The sequence below is a fragment of the Bos taurus genome, chromosome 2 (assembly GCF_002263795.3).
Source record: "Bos taurus isolate L1 Dominette 01449 registration number 42190680 breed Hereford chromosome 2, ARS-UCD2.0, whole genome shotgun sequence".
Taxonomy (NCBI): domain Eukaryota; kingdom Metazoa; phylum Chordata; class Mammalia; order Artiodactyla; family Bovidae; genus Bos; species Bos taurus.
The window spans coordinates 25,950,619-25,972,624 of NC_037329.1; the positions used below are offsets into that span (position 1 = coordinate 25,950,619).

Genomic DNA, 22,006 nt, shown 5'->3' on the forward strand with positions numbered 1-22,006 from the left:
AAACATCTACTTCTGCTTTATTGACTACGCCAAACCTTTGAGTGTGTGGATCACAACAAACTTTGGAAAACTCCTAAAGAGATGGGAATACCAGACCACCTTATGTGCCTCCTGCCTCCTGAGAAATCTGTATGCAGGTCAAGAAGCAATAGTTAGAACTGGACATGGAAAAACAGATTGGTTCCAAATCAGGAAAGGAGTATGTCAAGGCTATATATTGTCACCCTGCTTATTTAACTTATATGCAGAGTACATCATGCGAAAAATACATCATGAAAATAGTATATCTGATTCTAGTATCCAGAATATATAAAAATCAACAATTAAATGGGTAAAGGATCTGAATAAACATTTCTTTGGACGAAATATTATAAATGATCAGTAAGCATATGAAAAGATGCTCAGATTAGATAGCAGTGAGTTGCACAACTCATGAATATACTAAAACCATAGAATTGTGCACTTTAAAAGGTGATTTTATCATATATGAATTATATCTCAAGCTGTTGCTATTATTATTAAAAGACCTTGGGAGAAAGGATGGGAGATTAATAAAGCCTTGGGAGAAGGGATCAGGAAATTCCCAAAGGAATCTTTTTGATAAACCTTAGCTGGTAAAGTTGACAGGACTTTTGATGGACTGTTTGAAGAGAATGAGAAGATAGAGGTTACACCTAGCTTTCTGAAGGACAGGAAGTAGAGGAATAGAAGGAAGAAGGAGAAGATACCAGGGCACCATGGGTTTCTCATGCAATCATGAGAAAATTGGAAGTTGCTAATGAAAGAGAATGCTCAAACTACTGCACAATTGCACTCATTTCACACGCCAGTAAAGTAATGCTCAAAATTCTCCAAGCCAGGCTTCAGCAATATGTGAACCATGAACTTCCAGATGTTCAAGGTGGTTTTAGAAAAGGTAGAGGAGCCAGAGATCAAATTGCCAACATCCGCTGGATCATGGAAAAAGCAAGAGAGTTCCAGAAAAACATCTATTTCTGCTTTATTGACCATGCCAAAGCCTTTGACAGTGTGGATCACAATAAACTGTGGAAAATTCTGAAAGAGATGGGAATACAAGACCACCTGACCTGCCTCTTGAGAAACCTGTATGTAGGTCAGGAAGCAACAGTTAGAACTGGACATGGAACAACAGACTGGTTCCAAATAGGAAAAGGAGTACGTCAAGGCTGTATATTGTCACCCTGCTTATTTAACTTCTATGCAGAGTACATCATGAGAAACGCTGGGCTGGAAGAAGCACAAGCTGGAATCAAGACTGCCAGGAGAAATATCAATAACCTCAGGTATGCAGATGACACCACCCTTATGGCAGAAAGTAAAGAGGAACTAAAAAGCCTCTTGGTGAAAGTGAAAGAGGAGAGTGAAAAAGTTGGCTTAAAACTGAACATTCAGAAAACGAAGATCATGGCATCTGGTCCCATCACTTCATGGGAAATAGATGGGGAAACAGTGGAAACAGTGTCAGACTTTATTTTTTGGGGCTCCAGAATCACTGCAGATGGTGACTGCAGCCATGAAATTAAAAGACACTTACTCCTTGGAAGGAAAGTTATGACCAAACTAGATAGCATATTCAAAAGCAGAGACATTACTTTGCCAACAAAGGTCCATCTAGTCATGGCTATGGTTTTTCCATTAGTCATGTATGGATGTGAGAGTTGGACTGTGAAGAAAGCTGAGCGCTGAAGAATTGATGCTTTTGAACTGGGGTGTTGGAGAAGACTCTTGAGAGTCCCTTGGACTGCAAGGAGGCCCAACCTGTCCATTCTGAAGGAGATCAGCTCTGGGATTTCTTTGGAAGGAATGATGCTAAAGCTGAAACTCCAGTACTTTGGCCACCTCATGCGAAGAGTTAACTCATTGGAAAAGACTCTGATGCTGGGAGGGATTGGGGGCAGGAGGAGACAGGTACGACAGAGGATGAAATGGCTGAATGGCATCACCGACTTGATGGACGTGAGTTTGAGTGAACTCCGGGAGTTGGTGTTGGACAGGGAGGCCTGGTGTGCTGCAATTCATGGGGTCGCAAAGAGTCGGACATGACTGAGCGACTAAACTGAACTGAACTGAAAGACCGAGAAGATGGCAAAAGTTTCACTTTGTTCAACAGACACTGATTTAACAATTATTATGAACTGAGTCCTGGGAGATGCAGTTCTCCGTCCTGTGAGCTAAACCAGGAGAGGTGGGCCTTTCTGGAAAACTTAGAGGCTAAGGCCCAGGAATCCACATGTAATCTCTGAAAATCTTTAGGATGTGGACTCTGTGTATTCCTGATTTCTTATCATGCAGATGATGAAACATCCTCTATGGAAATATTAGGTTACTTGCCAAATACTCTATCTAAGAGGAGACTAGAACTTCAATCTTATCACTAAATTATACTATTTTCTACAATAGTTTAGTAAACAAACTATAAGACTTTGAACTGAATATGCTGTACTATCCTTTAGACATTTGCCAGAACACATCCAAGTATGTGCATCATACACGTGTGTCTCAGAGCAGACCTTCTGCTGGACCATGCTTCAGAGTCCACTGACCATGAAGCCAACAAGCATTCATAGATCTTTCCTGTGATAGCTCAACAGTAGGACTTCCAGGAGGTCTCAGCTGCCTGCCCAGTACTGTCAGGCAGCCTTCTTCAAGCCTACCTGAGAATAGATGAATGCTTCCGACCCACCTGGCCCCACTCTTGAGAGGGTGTTGAAAATAGCCCTTTTCTTGAAGGTGCCACGAGTAGAAAACTGGAAGGGCATTTCTAAGTCATTTTGCCAGGAAATTCAAGGATGCGGAGGCAAGGAAACATTTTAGCTTTGGCCAAGTCTGCAGACATGGGTGACTTGGGAAAGTCCTTCCTCATTTTCGAACCAGACAACATAATCCTCAAAACACTGCCTTTCAGGTGTGTGCAAGTCAGGATTTCAGTCCCGAGTGCCAGAAAACACAAAAGGTAAAGAGTAACACTAAACAAGTCTTTATCTTTTATTTACTGCCACCTGATAAGCCCTGCCTTTGATTGTTTTGTCTGCATATTTCCTGCTAAGAGTTTACAAAACAGCACTCCTGAACAGGAAGATAAGAGGCACCCCTATTTGTTGAATAACATCAAGGGGGGAAACTGCTAACTCATCCATTTTGTTGTTAAGTTGCTCAAAAGGATCAAAATACCAATTAACTTGCTGGCTCAGAAATCTCTGATACCCTCAGATTTACTGACATTTTGAAACTCCTGTTCATACTTGCCTACTGGCTTTCTGATTATGAACAAAGAAGTGCCAATCTGTTTAGCATTTGACCTGTTTTCTTAAATATTTTTTATGTATTCAACTCTTGGTAGCTAAAAATACTTGACTAGTCACATTCATGAGCTAAAATCATCTTTTTTTTTGTTTGTTCCACCTCCAAATTTAAGATGAAAAAAGAGGCTCAAAGATACTTCCTTTTAAAAAGCCATTTCATTCTTATTTTTAATTTAACAGCTCTCATTGCCAAAAGCTCTTTTTGCTCTTTCATCTGCATGGAATTTAGTGGCATTGGGAAGATCCAATGAAGTGACCTGCCGTATTAGGATCCATTCTTCCCTGAGGAAAAGTTGGAAAAATGACCTTGGGCAGAAGTTTCAGCACGGTGGTGAAAAGAAACTAAAGATGGTTGGTGGGGTACAGCAGATTTTATAATAATTTTAATTTTCCTCTCTGGATATTCTCAGATAATAATGCTTCTCAAAGATTCTCTGTTGTTATTCTTATTTCTTCACAGAAAGTTTTGTGAAAATTCTACCTATAATCACATGTATATGTAAGACATACCTATGGCAGCTGTTCAGAAAAGAGCAACATTTCACTCTTAGGTAAAGGCAGTTTCTGGGTTTAGGAAGCTCTACAGCAATTTCTGCAGCAAACTTTTATTGAATGGAGTAGACTGAAGAGATTAAAACTGTGGCTGATGTAGCCAGACTCCTTGGGTTCAAATTTTGGTCCTATCATTTATTAGCATTGGACTTTGGTAAAATCACTTACTTTCCTTCTGTGCTTCAATTTCCTCATCTGTAAAATGGGGATAATAATAAAGCCTAGCTTATGGGGCTGCTGTATGGATCAAAAGGAGATTACACATTTGGGACATTTTCGGTGCTATGTAGATGTTAGCTATCCTATTAAATTGTGCCAGATCCTGACAAAGGAGTGGGTGTTGTGTGCATTTACATTTGCCAGAATCTTGAGCCATTCATGGAAGAATACTTCCATTACAGCAAAAAAAAAAAAAAAAAAAATCTGGAGATTTTGAAACCTAAGGTTTATATATATGTTTATATATAACACATATTATATATATGTTTATCTATAACACAAAAATACCTAAAGACATTTGTATTTTTCAGATGTGATAAGAAGAGGGGCTTCCCTAGTGGCTCAGACAGTAAAGAATTAGCCTGGAATGCATGTGAACCAGATTCGATCCCTGGGTCAGGAAGATCCTGTGGAAGAGGGCATGGCACCCAACTAAAGTATTCTTGCCTGGAAAATCCAATGGACAGAAGAGCCTGGCAGACTACAGTCCACCAGCTCGCAAAGAGCCAGGCAGACCACTTTACCAGCATCCTGAGAAATCTGTATGCAGGTCAAGAAGCAACAGTTAGAGCCGGACATGGAACAACAGACTGGTTCCAAATTGGGACAGGAGTACATCAAAGCTGTGTATTGTCACCCTGCTTATTTAACTTATATGCAGAGTACATCATGGAAAATGTCAGGCTGGATAAAGCACAAGATGGAATCAAGATTGCCAGGAGAAATATCAATAACCTCAGATATATAGATGACATCACTCTTATGGCAGAAAGTGAAGAGAAACTGAAGGTCCTCTTGATGAAAGTGAAAGAGGAAAGTGAAAGAACTGGCGTAAAGCTCAACATTCAGACTAAGATCATGGCATCTGGTCCCATCAGTTCATGGCAAATAGATGGGGAAACAATGGAAACAATGACAGACTTTAAATCAAAATTGTGGGCTCCAAAATCACTGCAGATGGTGACTGCAGCCATGAAATCAAAAGGCGCTTGCTCCTTGGGAGAAAAGCTATGACAAACCTAGACAGCATATTAAAAAGCAGAGACATTACTTTGTCCACAAAGGTCCATCTAGTCAAAGCTATGGTTTTTCCAGGAGTCATGTATGGATGTGAGAGCTGGACCATAAAGAAATCTGAGTGCCAAAAAAAAAAGAAAGCTGAGTGCCAAAGAATTGATGCTTTTGAACTGTGGCATTGGAGAAGACTCTTGGGAGTCCCTTGGACTGCAAGGAGATCAAACCAGTCAGTCCTAAAGGAAATCAGTCCTGAATATTCATTGGAAAGACTGATGATGAAGTAGAAGCTCCCATACTTTGGCCATTTGATGCAAAGAACTGACCATTGTAAAAGACCCTGATGCTGGGAAAGATGGAAGGCAGGAGGAGAAGGGGATGACAGAAGATGAGATGGTTGGATGGCATCACTGACTTCATGGACATAAGTTTGAGCAAGCTCCAGGAGTTGGTGTTGGACAAGGAAGCCTGGCGTGCTGCAGTCCATGGGGTGGCAAAGAGTTGGACACAACTGAGTGACTGAATTGAACTGATCAGAAGGGAGCTTAATTTGTCTTCCAGACGACTGTAATTCAGTTGGAGTACAACAGAAACAACATTTAAGCAAGTAAATGGCAGCTGGAAAGTCTTCCCTGGTGGTTCAGTGGTAAAGAATCCACCTGCCAATGCAGGAGACGATGGCTCCACCACTGGGTTGGGAAAATCTCCTGGACTAGGAAATGGCAACCCACTCTAGTATTCTCGCATGGGAAATCCCATGGACAGAGGAGCCTGGCAGAGTCCACGGGGTTCCAAAAGAGTCGAACACAACTTAACGACTAAAGAACAAACTAGCCAATCACGTGTTTGGAGGCAAGAGGGCTGGGGATGATCCCAGGGGACAGAATAGCTTTGGCACAGTTATGTTTAATATAATGTATTTCCCAAAATACCAGCCTGACCTTTTCACAAACTCCTCGAAGAGGATGCGGTGAGAATACCCCTGCTGGCGGATGCTGACTGTCTCTAGGATGCCCGTGGAGCGGAGCTGGGCCCGCACTTTGTCTGTGGAGAACTTCAGGGCCTCTCGGTCATCATTGGGCTTGATGCAGCGTACAAAGTGGGGCTGTCCCACCACCATTTTAGAGAGCAGATCCATCAGAGAATACTACCAGGGGAAAAAATGCACAAGAAGTGAGGTTACCAAAATCATAATGGATAATTACAACAGTGGCTGGCCCAGGCTTCCAGGGCAGTTTGTCACCTTGTAAACAACTCATGGAACCTTTGAGGCTAAACAAGAATTCAGCAAAAAGAAATAACAATATAAGTTCTGACTTATATTGTTCTGTACTTATAGCTGCCTGTGGATTTTCTTTAAACATTACCTAGGGCCAAGCAATATCCCACTTGGCAGAAACTCAGCCATCTAAGAATTTGCTTAGATTATCCCATAACTCTGTTGCCAGAACTAGCTTGTCTCTGATATTTCACGGTGATGCTCCATCAACTGTATCTGTAATTTCAAAGGTCCAGCTTTCAGGGAAGGGGTCAGTTGCCTCCTTAACCTAACAATCACCAGAAAGTCTAAAGCAAAATGAGAAGAATAAAGAGGGCAAAGAAAACAAGAAAACTGGACGGTAAAAGGAGATTCTAATGAAGATAAATTAACATACACCAAATGGTTGTACAGAGAGCAGAAAGAGCACATGGAAAACTAGGGGTGCTCTCTGTTTCTCACAGACATTCACAGCAGCAGTTCTTCTTTTGGACATGTCTTTGGGGCAATTACAAGCCACACATAAAATCAGTCCCATTATTTCATAATTTTACCTGCTACTGATCCAAAATGGTGTTAACCTAGCTTGGCAATGTGCCATTTTTTTTAGCATTTGGGGACTAGTATTTTGAGGACACCCAATTGTTTGTTATGGATATGCTTCTGAAAAGTGCATGCCAATGGCTTCTTCTGCTGAAAGAGGGACTCTAGGATCTTGAGGATAACCTTATAGTTAGAGCCTTCAAATCCCATACATGCAGAAACTAGGAGAGTATAATCAAACCACTAAGGGGATCAGGATAAGAAATAAATGGCAATTAGAAATGTCCAACCATAAGTGATGAAACAGGGGCTGAAAACCTACCTGTTGGAGAAGCTGTAGCAGGCATCACTACATTGATGGAACGCTGGACCCAAAGACCTCTAGGTCCCTACAATCCATACAGAGGCCCATTCTAGTCTACCTCTAAAGCACAGGTCAGACTTCTTGGCTCTAGGTCCTTCTTGAACCCACTAGCTTTGGGTGGAACCTTCTTTCCATGATGCTGGCTCCCAGGCCCACCCTCCAGCCTGCCTGGCAACTCCAGCTCATGATCCACTTGACTTACTATCCCTGCCAAGTCCCTTACTTTGGCAACCCCACCTTACAACCTTATGCTGTTGTCCCTGGTTTCAGTAGTTCTGTCTTTGGACTAACAGCATCTCCATCGTGAAGTTGCCTGGACCTCAGTTCCCCATGGTCAGTGATCTCTAATGGGTTCCCAATCCCAGTGCTTCATAATTTGAAAATAAACAAATCTGTGCAAATCAGTACAAAGTGACAGTCTCTTATCTTTCCTCTCTAATGCGCATTTGACAGAGTCCTTATGGAGACAACATTTTTACTCAAAAGAATCATTCACCAGGTAAAAATATCAGGAATTGGGGTAACAGAGATGGGAAATAATTGTGCTCAGGCAAATGGCTCTTGCAATGGGTCAATTCAGTCTAGGAAAATAAAGTTGAAGCTAAGACATATTTTCTCATGAACTTGATAAGCCTCCTTCTGGAATTTTATTAACTACTTTACTTCTCAGTAAATATACTGGGAAAGTGGCTGACTCCAGTAGCTTTAAGGCCAAGAAGCAGCTGAAACACTAACAGAATCAGCACATTCAGTGGACTATGTGCCAGTGGCAGAGGGCCCTTTGTAGACACTTGTGGTCTCACGCTGTACTCAAGGGTGGGTTCCCTGTTATAATTCTCCTTTCCCTACACCTCCATCTTTCCTAACTGACTCTGAGCTTTGCTCTTGTTTCAGTGACTCTGTGGTATCTAGGCCTCTTGTGCGAAGGGCTGACTCATCTTTTCTGAAAACAGGCAGAGAAGAGATCAAGAAGACTCCTTACCCGAAAGTAAGAAGCCATGGTTTGCCCCTTCATGTTGGTGGTTTCTTCCGGATGCCGTATCACCTCCAGAGTGTCCACCTGGAACATAAGCAGAGACAGTGGTTTGGGTATAGAGACAGCTTATTTTCTGACATTTCCCAAAATGTGAAAGGCTATTTGATCAAATACCTGAGGGGCCTTGATGTTTATGATGTAATAGTACATACTCATTTAAAGACATCTTAAAGAAAAACAGAATTTACACCGTTCTACTTATTTGACAACGACCACACTCTGTGATATACTATATGGTCTCAGTACAAACCCCAACCATGTTCTTCCTGTATTTCTCCACATTCTGCTGGGCCCTTATTTAGTTCTCCAAAAATGTCATATGAGACCATGCTATTTTTAAAAAGAAAACTGGGTAATAACATATGAAGCTGGGCAATTTCAAAGTGAAAGTGAAGCCACTCAGTCGTGTCCGACTCTTTGTGACCCCATGGACTGTAGCCTACCAGGCTCCTCAGTCCATGGAATTTTCCAGACATGAATACTGGAGTGGGTTGCCATTTCCTTCTCCAGTGGATCTTCCCGACCCAGGGATCAAACCCGGGTCTCCCACATTGCAGGCAGACACTTTACTGTCTGAGCTGTGAAAGTCGCTCAGGCATGTCTGACTCTTTGCGACCCCCATGGACAATACAGTCCATGGAATTCTCTAGGCCAGAATACTAGAGTGGGTAGCCTTTCCCTTCTGCAGGGGATCTTCCCAACCTGGAGAATTTTGGCCTGGAGGATTCAATGGACTGTATCATCCATGGGGTCGCAAAGAGTTGGACAAGACTGAGTGGCTTTCACTTGCACTGTAATTACAAAAACACAGACCCAAAGCCCAGGTTGCACCACAAGAGAATTAGTGAAATCCTAACTGCCTTCCTGCTATCAGACTCTGACCCTGCAACATCCCTCCTGCTGCCCACAGTTCCCACGTGTTCACTGTGGACCAGAGCTTAGAGTACACCTGTTCCCAAGCATCTGCCCCAAATACCTGGGCTGACTGGAAGAATTTATGAATGAAAACCACGGTAGCAAACAATTGCAGGCACCCTGTATTCCATCATTTTATCTCAATGATAAAATGCCTGCTTCTGTACACACAGAGCTGTTTGGTTTGCAGAGCATATGAGCAGCGTCTCAGTACCAGCCTCCGTGGTAGCCTCCCATCTGCTTGGAACAGGTGGCAGGGGTATGAAGCAGGAACATTTGAACTGGAAGACGCTGCTGTCAGCACGCATGTTCCACTCAGTGGACTGCTGCCCGGGCAGCTACCTCCCCGCAGGGTGAGGATGTCTGCAGCCTTGTTCAACAACAGTGAGAAGAGGCTACTTAGAAGGGACAGGGCCATGGGAGGTGGCTGAATAACGAGACTTATTCGAGGGGCATTTAGGAAACTGTTTGCAAAACTGAAGAAAACGCTTCAACTGGCTTGTATAAAGAAAACAGGTATGTTTAAGAAGGGGAATAAACAAGGAACTAAGTTTTCAAACTAGAAAAACAACCTAAATAGTGAGCAGGAATCTGAGGGTGTCTCTGAGCAAAGTGCCATGAGCGGGGGGCAGTGCAGCTTTCTTTTTCTAGGCTGCAGACTGGATCTGTTCCCAGAGCCATCGTTTCATCTGGATGTAGCTGAGCAACAGTATAACTGCCTGTAGCTGTTTTTGTTTTTTTAATGAGAAAGGAGGAAATGACAGCTCTGTGTTGAAAAGGAAGGTTGCTCTCACATAGAAAAGAAAAAACACAACATACCCACCCCACCTGCATAGGTCCGATGGCGCTACCTGCAGGGACCACACGGAAGCTTCCTTCCCTATCTCACCCTCACTAGGAGGACACAGCTCAGCATTGGTGAGATTTGGGGAAAGCTAATTTGGACTGAAGCAAGGAGGATCTTGGCTACGGTCTGCCTTTGGCCAAACTGTAAATTCTGACAGTTTTCCTAAACATTCTTTCTCCTTATTTTCTTTCTCCCCACCTGACTTTCATACACACACACAACTTTTGAGAATTTTTCCACTATTTCTTTTTATTCAGAGATCCTCCCTGAAGAACCACAGCTTGCTTTGAACTCTGCTTTTCCTCCTTCATTTCCCTCCCTTTTTATTCATATTAGCTGGCTAGTGCCAGCCCCTCAGGCTCTAATCCACTGTGAAAGGGCATCTGGGAAACTCATCCATATTTCTCTTATTAGTAGAATTTACCTGTTATCCTTCTTCAGAACATACAGCAGACCCTTGGCATTTGAGAATTTTAACAGTTTAGTGATTAGGAAAATCTTTGATGTATATTAATTCTGCTAAGATATAACTTTAAAAGTGTGATATATACTGTTTTCAAGATCAGTACCCATTCCCTGTAGCAAGTTGGAAAAATATAGAATGAAGCACCAGTTTGCAATCCAAGATACAGGGCTGGAAGTATTATTAACTTCCCAAAGCCTGTTATTTAAAAACCACTGCTGTGCGAACACACACACATGAGGTCAGTCAGTTCCCTTTCCTTTATTGCCATGTTTGATTCAGTTTTAGTAATCACCCAGCATGACTTCAAGTTCTGCTCTTTTACTCACATACAGAGTAACTCTTGGTTAGTAAAAACCTATTCTCCTACATATAACTTGGAAATGTTAATGCATGTCTATAGTTCACCACCTACATATCTAGTACTATATTTTAAAGAACAAATAACATACGATTGCGTTCCTTCTGATTTTAGAATTTGGAAAGGTCTTGGGTTGGTCAAGGGTCTCTTGGATTGGCAAAGGGTATTTGCATAGTTATGAAGTTCCCCTGTACATGGAATGGATCTAAAAGAGGGACTTGCACTTCGGACAAGGGACATACCAGAAGTTGCCTCTCTTGAACTTTTAAAGTAGGAGGACTTTGTCTGCATTGGGCCTGCCATGAACTCTGTGCTGTGCTGTGCTAAGTTGCGTCCAACTTTGTGACGCTATGGACTGGCTCCTCTGTCCATGGGATTTTCCAGGCAAGAATACTGGAGTGGGTTCCATGCCTTCCCTCCAGGGGATCTTCCTGAGGGATAGAACCTGCATCTCCAGCGGCTCCTGCATTGCAGGCAGTTTCTTTACTGCCGAGTCACCAGGGAAGCCCACCATGAACTCTGCTGCTGCTGCTAAGTCACTTCAGTCGTGTCCGACTCTGTGCGACCCCATAGACGGCAGTCCACCAGGCTCCCTTGTCCCTGGGATTCTCCAGGCAAGAACACTGGAGTGGGTTGCCATTTCCTTCTCCAATGCATGACAGTGAAAAGTGAAAATGAAGTTGCTCAGTCGTGTCTGACTCCTAGCAACCCCATGGACTACAGCCTACCAGGCTCCTCCGTCCATGGGATTTTCCAAGCAAGAGTACTGGAGTGGGGTGCCATTGCCTTCTCCGACCATGAACTCTACAGAACAGCAAAAAACTCAAAGCCAAAAGAAATGCAAAGGTTATTGTCTAAATTAAGAGCTTGTCTTTCTGAACTGATTTCGTTAATAGTTAAAGCTAAGTGTTAGTCGTTCAGTCATGTCAACTCTTTCGGACCCCATGGACTGTAGCCCACCAGGCTCCTCTGTCCATAGGATTCTCCAGGCAAGAATACTGGAATGGGTTGCCATTCCCTTCTCCAGGGGATCTCATCCACCCAGAAATAGAAACTAAGTATCCTGCATTGCAGGTTGATTCTTTACCATCTGAGCTACCCAGGAAGCCCCCAAGCAATGGTTTTAATTTAAAAAATAAAGTTTCTTAGAAATGATCCAGAAAGTAGATTCTATTGAAGCCATCATCTAGCAAACTGTTCTTTCCAAAAGCAGGGATTTCACAACAACAACAACAACAACAGTCTTTTCTGTAGATTCTTATAAATTTTTACCTCAGATAGGAGGAAAAAAGGTTGGGAGAGCTTCCAAGCCTCAGGGGGTTTGTGCTATAGGGCCCAGGGCTTGGAATTGGACACACTTGGTTCAAATTCTGGCTCCTGTGCTTAATAGCTATGTGGACTTTGACTTATTACCTTTCCAAAGTCTGTGTTACTTAAAAACCACTGTCTTGCACATGCGCACACACAGAAAAGGTCAGTCAGTTCCCCTTCCTTTATTACCATGTTTGATTCGGTTTTAGTTTAGTAATCCATGGGGTTGCAAAGAGTCAGACGTGACTTAGCAACTGAACAACAATAATCAATATTAAGGATGCTGGGTTTTTATTTGACGGAATAAGGTGAGTACTGAGCAACTTCACTTTCACTTTTATGCACTGGAGAAGGAAATGGCAACCCACTCCAGTGTTCTTGCCTGGAGAATCCCAGGGACAGGGGAGCCTGGTAGGCTGCTGTCTATGGGGTTGCACAGAGTCGGACACGACTGAGCGACTTCACTTTCACTTTTCACTCTCATGCATTGGAGAAGGAAATGGCAACCCACTCCAGTGTTCTTGCCTGGAGAATCCCAGGGACAAGGGAGCCTGGTGGACTGCCGTCTATGGGGTCGCACAGAGTCAGACACGACTAAAGTGACTTAGCAGCAAGGTGAGTACTAGCTCCCATGCAACATAGCAAGGAAATCTTTTTATTTATTGGCAGAGAAAATACTTCCAATGAAACCAATTTCAAAATGATCAGTATAACCAATATTCTGGATAAAAACATCGTCTGTCTAACCCAGTATACCCTTCTTCTACACCACCAATTGATATAACCATATAAGCCAACTGGAGCTAATCAAGCTTGCTTTGTCAAGAAAGCCCACATGACAAATGTCCTGCCTGATTCCTTGTGAGTAGTGCTAGTTAGCCTTCAAAATAGTCATGAATAAGCTTTACAGTTTGTGGTACAGACTCCAGGCCCATAGGAAATGAGCAAGCTTCCGTATACATATGCACTACACACATGGAATTTTAGATGGTTATCTAAACATGAGTAATAAAACATTTATTGTTTCCAATGTGAAATCACTATACTAAACACTTTGCCTACATTATGTCAATGAATTCTCAAAAGGCCACTATGAGGTAAACATCATTGTTACTACTATTCTACATATAAGGAAGTTAACGCTCAAAGATTTTAGGTAAATTTTCCAGAGTCTTGCAGCCAGTAACTGGCCACGCCTAAGTCTGAACCCAGTTCTGATTCCAAAACCTACTCCTTAAACATAATATAATGCCTTTATATGTGATTTGTTATAAGTTATAAAAATCAGTCTGAAAGCATGGTATTATTAAAAAGATCTGCCTCATCTGTCAACTAAATTTACTCTAGGATAAAGACACAGCTTCCAAAAAGCCTTGAAAACCATCTACATCTCAGTAATAAATGAAAAACTGGAGGAATTTTTTCCTTTGGTCTCAGCAAGTACCTACGATTTGCATCTCCAAACCTCAGAAGTGTTTATACTTAGCCTCCTGACAAAGCCTTTGGTCAAGAATTTTTACTGCTATCAAGTGACGCATCCATCTCTTAAGGAAAAAGCCCCTGCAGCATCACTCCCCTCAAAAGTCTCCATGGCGCTGAATGAGGAAGCAAGGCTGGTGCGGACACCAGCCCAGGGTTGGGGTGCTGAATGTGGTGGAGGCTAGCTTCCGGCAGGGCCACCTCTTCTACTTTTTCTTGGATAAGGCAGAGAGGAATTGGTGGAGCTTTTTATTGCTGTTGTTACCCTCATATTTTCTGATGCCTTAATTAGAATTTTCAACTCATCTTCTCTCCAAGGGAAAATAAATCTCTAGTCATTTTCATCTCACCTATATATATATATTGTAGTGATGTAAATACACGCCACACACTGGAGGGCACACTTCTCACACAGGCAGTTCAGGGAAGGAGATAACAACGTGTGGATAGGGAGTGTGGAAGGCAGAGGAATAGGTCCTAGCAGAATCCAGAGGTCAAAACATCAAACTGAGCAAAGGAGGGCAATATGGGCTGACATCGAATAGTACACAGGAGACTCTCTCTCATTTTTTTTTTGGTCATGATCCTTTTTAGAAGGAGTCTCAGTTAATCAGTTCAGTGGCTCAGTCATGTCCGACTCTTTGCGACCCCAATGACTGCAGCTCGCCAGGCCTCCCTGTCCATCACCAACTCCTGGAGCTTATTCAAACTCATGTCCATTGAGTCAGTGATGCCATCCAACCATCTCATCCTCTGTCATCCCCTTCTCTCGCCTTCCATCTTTCCCAGCATCAGGGTCTTTTACAATGAGTCAGTTCTTCACATCAGGTGGCCAAAGTATTGGAGAAGGAGTCTGGTGGAAGCCAATGACTCAAAAAAAAAAAACAAAAAACCACACATATGGTTGATCCTCATCATTTGTGGATCTACATTGGTGAATTTGCCTACTTGCTGAAATGTACTTTTTTTTTTTTTTGAAATGTACTTTTAATCTCCAAATCAATCAATGCTCACATGCTTTCATGGTCACTTACAGACATGCAGAGTGGTAGAAACTGATACCCGGATGTGCATGCTCCCAGCTGAGGTTGAACAAAGTGACACTCTCTGTCTTCCTGTTCCAGCTCTTACACCATAAACAAGTATCTTTTTCAAGGTGTACTTAAGTGCCAGAATTTTTCCTTTTTTTGTGCTTTAGACTGGTGATTATACTGTTCAAAATAGCACCTAATCACAGGACTGAAGTCCTATTGAGAGTTCCTAAGAGTAAGAAGGCTCTGATGTGCCTGTTGGAACATATTTGTGTGTTAGTTTAGCTTCACTCAGGCATGAGTCACAGTGCTGCTGGCCTTGAGTTCAATGACACAAATACTGTATTTGAAATAATGTTTATACAAAGAAATACGGCATATAGTTAATTATTTGTAAGAAGTATCTACAGTGGACCCTTCAGCCACAGAGGTTTGAACTACATGGATCCACTTACATGCAGATTTTTTTCAATAGTAAATACATCACTACTACACAATCTATGGCCTATTGAATCTGCATCTGTAAGACTGTGGATACAGAGAGCCCACTGTAAAGTTATTAGTGGATTTTTGACTGTATGGAGGGTTGGTGTCCCTAACCTCCGTGTTCTTCAAGGGTCACCTGCATTAAATATAATGTTTTTAAAGAGAAACACACACAATACAGGTTATATATTAATCAGTTGACAACAGTATTGTGACCAGAGGCTTGCAGGAGCCTAACCGTGTATTTCTAGGAGCACTGCTTCAAGATTTGCTGATTCAGCATTCACAGAAGCCGCATAGAACATAACTTTTGTGAATAATGAGGATCAAGTGCACTGAACACAAACAACATTTACATATAATGTCTCATTATATGTACATACATTTACTCTCAGAACCACTGAAACCCCTCTGTAAACCTGACCTAGGGTCCCACATAACTCATGTTAAATAGCCCTAATATCCTGCCACAAATGCACATGGTTGAAAAGTGGAATATTCTATAGGATTGTGCTAACAATGTGGATGTAAGAATTACTGCTAACAAAGATGATCTGAATCCTTACTATGTGCAGGTCTTTTATTCTCAGAGGAAGTGAGTATAGATATGTATGTCTGTATCAATTTGGGGGTAATATTCATGAATTATATGTGGTTGTATTGATTATTCTTTATCAAATGAATCATTTAATATTCAGTATAAACAAAGGGTAAGAAAATTGAGAGACATGACCCCTGTTTATTATCCCCTCAACTTTCAGATCATTATTTCTTGCTGCTAGTGTACACAATGAATATTAAGCAGCCATTCCTTGAGATTTGGGCTAAACATTAGCAGGAAGAATGCAACAGTTAAAAATATTTTACAACCGGACATTTAGCAACTTGTCTAACACCCTCTTTGCATGGATAAGTGCATCACTCGTTTTTCAGAGAGCAAAGCGGAGTAATAGGAGGGGGCTTGGTTTCTTTCTTCCCTGCTGACTCCTTTCATTATCCTACTCTACATTGGTGATAGCTTCAAGAAAAAGTGGAATGTGTGCACTTCTTCCTGTGGCTGTGGATGTGCACGTGTGCTAAGTTGCTTTAGTCGTGTTCGACTCTGCAACGCCATGGATCAAAGCCCACCAGGCTTCTCTATCCATGGGATTCTCAAGGCAAGAATCCTGGAGTGGGTTGCCATGCCCTCCTGCAGGGGATCTTCCTAACCCAGGGATTGAACCTGCTTTTCTTACATCTCCTGCACTGGGAGGTGGGTTCTTTCCCACTCGCATCACCTGGGAAGCCCTTATATCTTCCCAGATGGACTTTGTTTTCAAGTGTCATTGTTCTATAAACTTAAGTAGTATTTCTGAGAATCAGGTAAAGGGGTCTGCATATGCCATGTGGCATGAGGATTATTTTGAACTGAAGACATATAAGTAACAACAGTTGCAAGAAGAAGCTTTTATGAACTCCCCTTATCTGCCTAAAAGCAAAGCCTCCAAAAATAATTCAACTGTCATAAATCCCCTCCCTGGGAGCTTTGCAATCAGAGAAGACTGATTCCTATCACCAGAGATGAGAGGTCAGCACTGGGATAAGAAATTACCGAAATAGATAGTGTCATATAAAACTGTTATACTTTCCATTTATTTTCCTAAGGACCATTTATTTTTCCCAAAAGTCACTGATTGTCCCAGAAGTGTCCTTCTTCCTCTCTTCATCTCCTATTAAGATGGTATAGAAACCTCAAAATCTAACGGGCCCTTAGAGTCACTATTTTGGTGAACCTCTGTATGTATATCATTAAAATATGTTTTTTTTCTCTTGCTAATCTGTCCGTTCAAGTTGAATTCAGTCATCAAACACTGAACTTAAGAGGGTAGAGGAAAAAAATTTTTCCCCTGACACAGGATTGTAAAGGATTCCATGATGATGTTTCAAATCTCTTAACCCCAAATTCCTAAATGCCTCAGTCTCTATTCTAGACTTCCTGGGTAGTGGGTCAGATAAAGGAAACTAATCCTGCCCACCTAGGATGATCCCTAGGGTGAGAACGTCTTGTGGTCCACAGTACTTTGGGTATAAACCTACAACTCACCTTGAGTCTCCCAGAACTGAAATGCGGAGGCAAAGATCTTGAGGCTGCTGTTATCCTGGCTCTTGTCTGGGCCAAGTTACCTGTGCAAAGAAGACAAAAAATTAAGGCAAAGGAAAAGTTAAAGAATAGTATGATAAGTAATTTTTCCCTTTGTGTCCCTGTATTTTTCAGAATGTTCTAAATGATCTGCCCTGAACTTGAAACATTTGGAAAAATTTTGAAATTCAATTATATAAATTATAAGTAAAATATAATATTTATAAGCTATAATTTGTAATATAAATTAAATTTATGTTAGTTTAATAAGCAAATAAGAAAGCACAAAGTCTCCCATTCACTTAACAAGCTAGTGCTTAGTCGCTCAGTCGTGTCTGCTTCTTTGCGACCCATGGACTGTAGACTGCCTGGTTCCTCTGCCCGTGGGATTCTCCAGGCTGGAATATCAGAGTGGGTTGCCATGTCCCCCTCCAGGGGATCTTCCCAACCCAGGGATCAAACTAGAGATTGAAGGAAATTACTATAACATAAGAGAACCATATATGAAAATCCCATAACTCATGCACTCAACAGTGAAAAATTGGAAGTTTTTCCTCTAAGATTAGGAACAAGACAAGAATGTCCACTCTCACCACTTCTATTCAACATAATACTGGCAGCCCTAGCTAGGTCAGTTAGGCAAGAAATAGAAATTAAAGGCATCCAAATTGTAAAGTAAGAAGTAAAATTATCTCCATTCACAGATGACATCATCTTACATATAGAAAACCCTAAAGATCATACACATGCACTAGCAAATGAATTCAAAGTTGTAGGATATAAAATCAATATATAAAAAGTTAGTGGCATTTATATACACTAACAATGAAAATCTGAAAAGGTAGTTAAGAAAACAGTTCCATTTACAATGGCATCAATAGGAATAAAATACTTAGGAGTAAACTTAACCAAGGAGGTGAAAATTTATACACTGAAAACTATACAACACTCCTCAAAGAAACCAACAAAGGCACAAATAAATGGAAAGCTATTCCATTGTGAGGGAGAAAAAAATATACTTTTTCCTCTACCTGTTAGGGGAAGCACACTGATTGAAACCGCCCACCCTGGCCAGGCACCATAGTAACCATTTGCAAGAGTTGTTTTATCACAGGAGGTCCTGGTAAGGAACAGGAAACTAATAAGCCTCCACCAACCAGAAAAGTTTGAGAAAGGTCAAAAAGAGACACCACCTGTCCGCCCACCTCCCAGAATCCTTCTCTCTGGCATCCATCTTGGCTGAACAAGGCGTGTACCACCAGGAAGAACTCTGAGTCAGAACAATTGGCTAAGGACAACCCAGAAACTAAACCCATTACCATAAAACCCGAGACTGCAAGCCATGTGGCAGAGCTGTTCTCCTGGGTTCCCTTACCCTACTCCTCTCCACCCAGGTGCCCTTTCCCAATAAAATCTCTTGCTTTGTCAGCAGATGTGTCTCCTCGGACAATTCATTTCCGAGTGTTAACAAGAGCCCAGTTTCGGGCCCTGGAAGGGGTCCCCTTTCCTACAAAATACCCAGCTTAGGTTCATTGGCTGGGGCCCTACAAATTAGACTGACAGAGGATAGAGTAGCAAGAGAAAAACAATCAGAAGTTTACTAATGCATGCATTGCACATATATATAGGATTACTCAGTGATGAGTAATTCTAAGGGGTGGTTAGAACTTGGATTTATATAGATATTAACAAAAGAACAATAAATTGATAAAGAAGTGAAAGACAAAGAAAAAGAACTTTGAGTTTCCAGGGGTGGGAAATTATGGTAAGGGTAGATATATAAGGAAGGGCTTCCCTGGTGGCTCAGTGGTAAAGAACCCACCTGCCAATGCAGGAGATGTGGGTTCTATCTTTGGGTCGAGAAGATACTCTGGAGAAGGAAATGGCAACCCACTCCATTCTTGCCTGGAAAATCCCATGGATTTTCCATGGACTGTGGTGGGTTACCGTCCATGAAGTCGCAAAAGAGCTGGACACAATTTAGCCATTAAACAACAAAAAATACATAGGGAAGCTATTATAAGATAAAGGCTAATTTATTATATAGATTCCTCTAATGGTGCTGTCTCTGAGTTGATAGGGTCTAGAGTTGTCTCTGGTGATTAACTTCTGCCTTTTTTGGTAGAGAGGAAAGGGGGCACATTTTTACAAATTTATGCCCTGCTTTTGGACAAATGCAGGGAAAGCAGAGAACTTTTCTTATATCTGCTCCTTTTCAATTGCTTTCAGCTTAAAATAATCCTTATGGCAAACTGGCATATTTTGGGGTGGCATATTCTGTTACCCTGGATTGTGTTCATGGATTAGAAGGCTTAATATTGTTACAATGTCCACACCACCCAAAGAGAGCTACAAATTCAGTGCAATCCCCATCAAAATCTCAATGACATTTGGACAAATAGAAAAAATCCTAAAATTCATATGGAACCCCAAAGGACTCCAAAACAATCTTCAGAAGGAAAAGAAAAAACTGAAGGCCTTCTATGTCCTAATTTCAAAATACATTACAAAGCTATAGTAGTTGAAATAGTCTGGCAAAACAATACTGACATGAAGATAAACATATAGACCAATGGAACAGAACAGAGAGCCCAGAAATAGACCCATGCACATATAGTCAAATAATCTTTGATATGGGTATTAAGACTACACAGTGGGGAAAGGATTATCTCTTCAACAAATGGTGCTGTGAATACTGGGCATTTACATGCAAAAGAATGAAACTGAAACCCTATCTTATACTATACTCGAAGATCAACTCATAATAAAGACTTAAACGTAAGACCAGAAACTATATAAGCATAGGGGAAAGCCAATAATTGGTCTGGACAATTATTTCTCAGGTACGACACCAAAAGCACAGGCAAAAAAAGCAAAAATAGACAATTGGGACTGTATATCAACAGGGGAAAAAAGATGGGAGAAAACCATCTATCTCGTAAGAGGTTACTTTCCAAAATGTATAAAGAACTCCTACAACTCAACTCTTTGCGACCCCATGGACTATATAGTCCATGGAATTCTCTAGGCCAGAATACTAGAGTGGGCAGCCTTTCCCTTCTCCAGGGGATCTTCCCAGCCCAGGGATCGAACCCAGGTGTCCCACATTGCAGGTAGATTCTTTACCAGCTGAGCGACAAGGGAAGCCCTATAACTCAGCAGCAAAAAATAAAATAAGCTGATTTAAAAATGGGCAAAGAACTTGAATATACATGCCTGCAAAGATGACATACAAATGGCCTGAAGGTATATGAAAAGATTCTTAGTATCACTAACAAGGTAATGTAAATCAAAGCCACAATGAGATATCACCTCATACTTATTCGAGTGGAGATTATAAATGAAGAGGAATAAAATATCTCCCTTTGGCATACTGATTATTTTAAGTTGTTATTTTTGAGAAACGTAGACACACATGAGGCTCTGAAAACTGAGCCGAAATTACCCTTTTGTAAGAAAACTTTACAAGAGGAATGAATCTCCATATGTAAAGGCGTCTCCCTCTCCCTACTGGAAAGAGAAGGATGACTACATGATTTTCAGGGCTGTTATGGGCACTGGATGAAATAATTCATGAAAAGCATTATAAACACAGCTCTGGTACAAGGAAAGTGCTCACTTCGTGTTACTAGCATTGATGATGATGATTTGCTGTGAACAGTTCACACGGTCTCAGTAGAGGGCAAGAGAACAGGGACTTGTACTAATTTGCTACTGTGAACCCTGGTTTGTAAAAAAAAAATTAATGAAAGACGAGAAAAAATGATAAGGCAACTCCACTTTGAACGTCCATCTCTTAGCCTCTCTGATTTCTGCTGCTTTTTGCCTTTGAAGGGTCTGAGTGGCCTGCTGGAATTCTCTTCTCCCTTCCTCTCCACCCACCCTTCATCTCCTCTCTCATACTTAGCCCCCCAAACCAAGAGATCTGTTTTACCTAAAATGTCATTTGATTGTGTAGCAAAATAAAAAGTTGTCAGTGGAAGGAGAAGCTGCAATTTGTGCATTTGCAAGACACTAAAGATTTCAAAGTTTTTAGCAAGTCTAGCACAAAGATGTCCAAATGTTTTCTCTGGCGATATCTTCAGAGGCTAAACTGTGATTAATAGCCCAGAAAGAATCCTTTGAAGCAGGATTGGTGACATCAAAGTCGTAATCCAGGGGTGGCAGGAGCTTTATAATGAGTGGGAAGCATTTTAACACATTTCAAAGGATTTACAGCATGAATAAACAATAGACCTCAGCAGATGTGCCACACACACCTTTCAGAAACATAACCTATAAGAAGTTTCCATTTTAATTTAAATGTAAATACAGTGTTCACACTTCTTTCAAATGTTAAGCATCCTCAGTGCTTCACCCCCCAGTCTCTTTGGCTAAGGATGCCTCACTGCTCCAGAGCACCCTCCTGTGACTCACTGACATATCGGAGAGGGAAAAAATGGAAGTCAGAGGCATTGGATGGAATTTGTATCCTATGTGGGAACTGGGTTAGGAAAGAATCTAAAATGGAGCTTGCAATGATCCCAGATAATTTCTCTGCTTCCAACTTAAAGCAAAAGAGACAAGTGATCTGAAGACAGGGCTGAAACTTTTAAAAGATGGCAATTTCCTGCCTGCTTCAGAGGATTTTCAGCTCTTGGAAAGCAACCAGCACCCAGGATTTCAGCTGCCTCTTAAGAGTTGCC

At 41.5% G+C, this 22,006-nt stretch overlaps 1 protein-coding gene across 1 annotated transcript in view; it reads right to left on the bottom strand.

Annotated features, from left to right (window-relative positions):
* MYO3B (myosin IIIB) overlaps positions 1-22,006 on the bottom strand; it is a 370,966-nt gene that overhangs the window by 171,716 nt on the left and 177,244 nt on the right. Inside the window, exons 17-19 of the mRNA XM_059878110.1 lie at positions 17,286-17,365; positions 8,256-8,333; positions 6,050-6,255 (exon numbers count right to left, since the gene is read on the bottom strand). Of these exons, the coding sequence (XP_059734093.1) occupies positions 6,050-6,255; positions 8,256-8,333; positions 17,286-17,365 (364 nt within the window). The remainder of the gene's footprint in view (positions 1-6,049; positions 6,256-8,255; positions 8,334-17,285; positions 17,366-22,006) is intronic.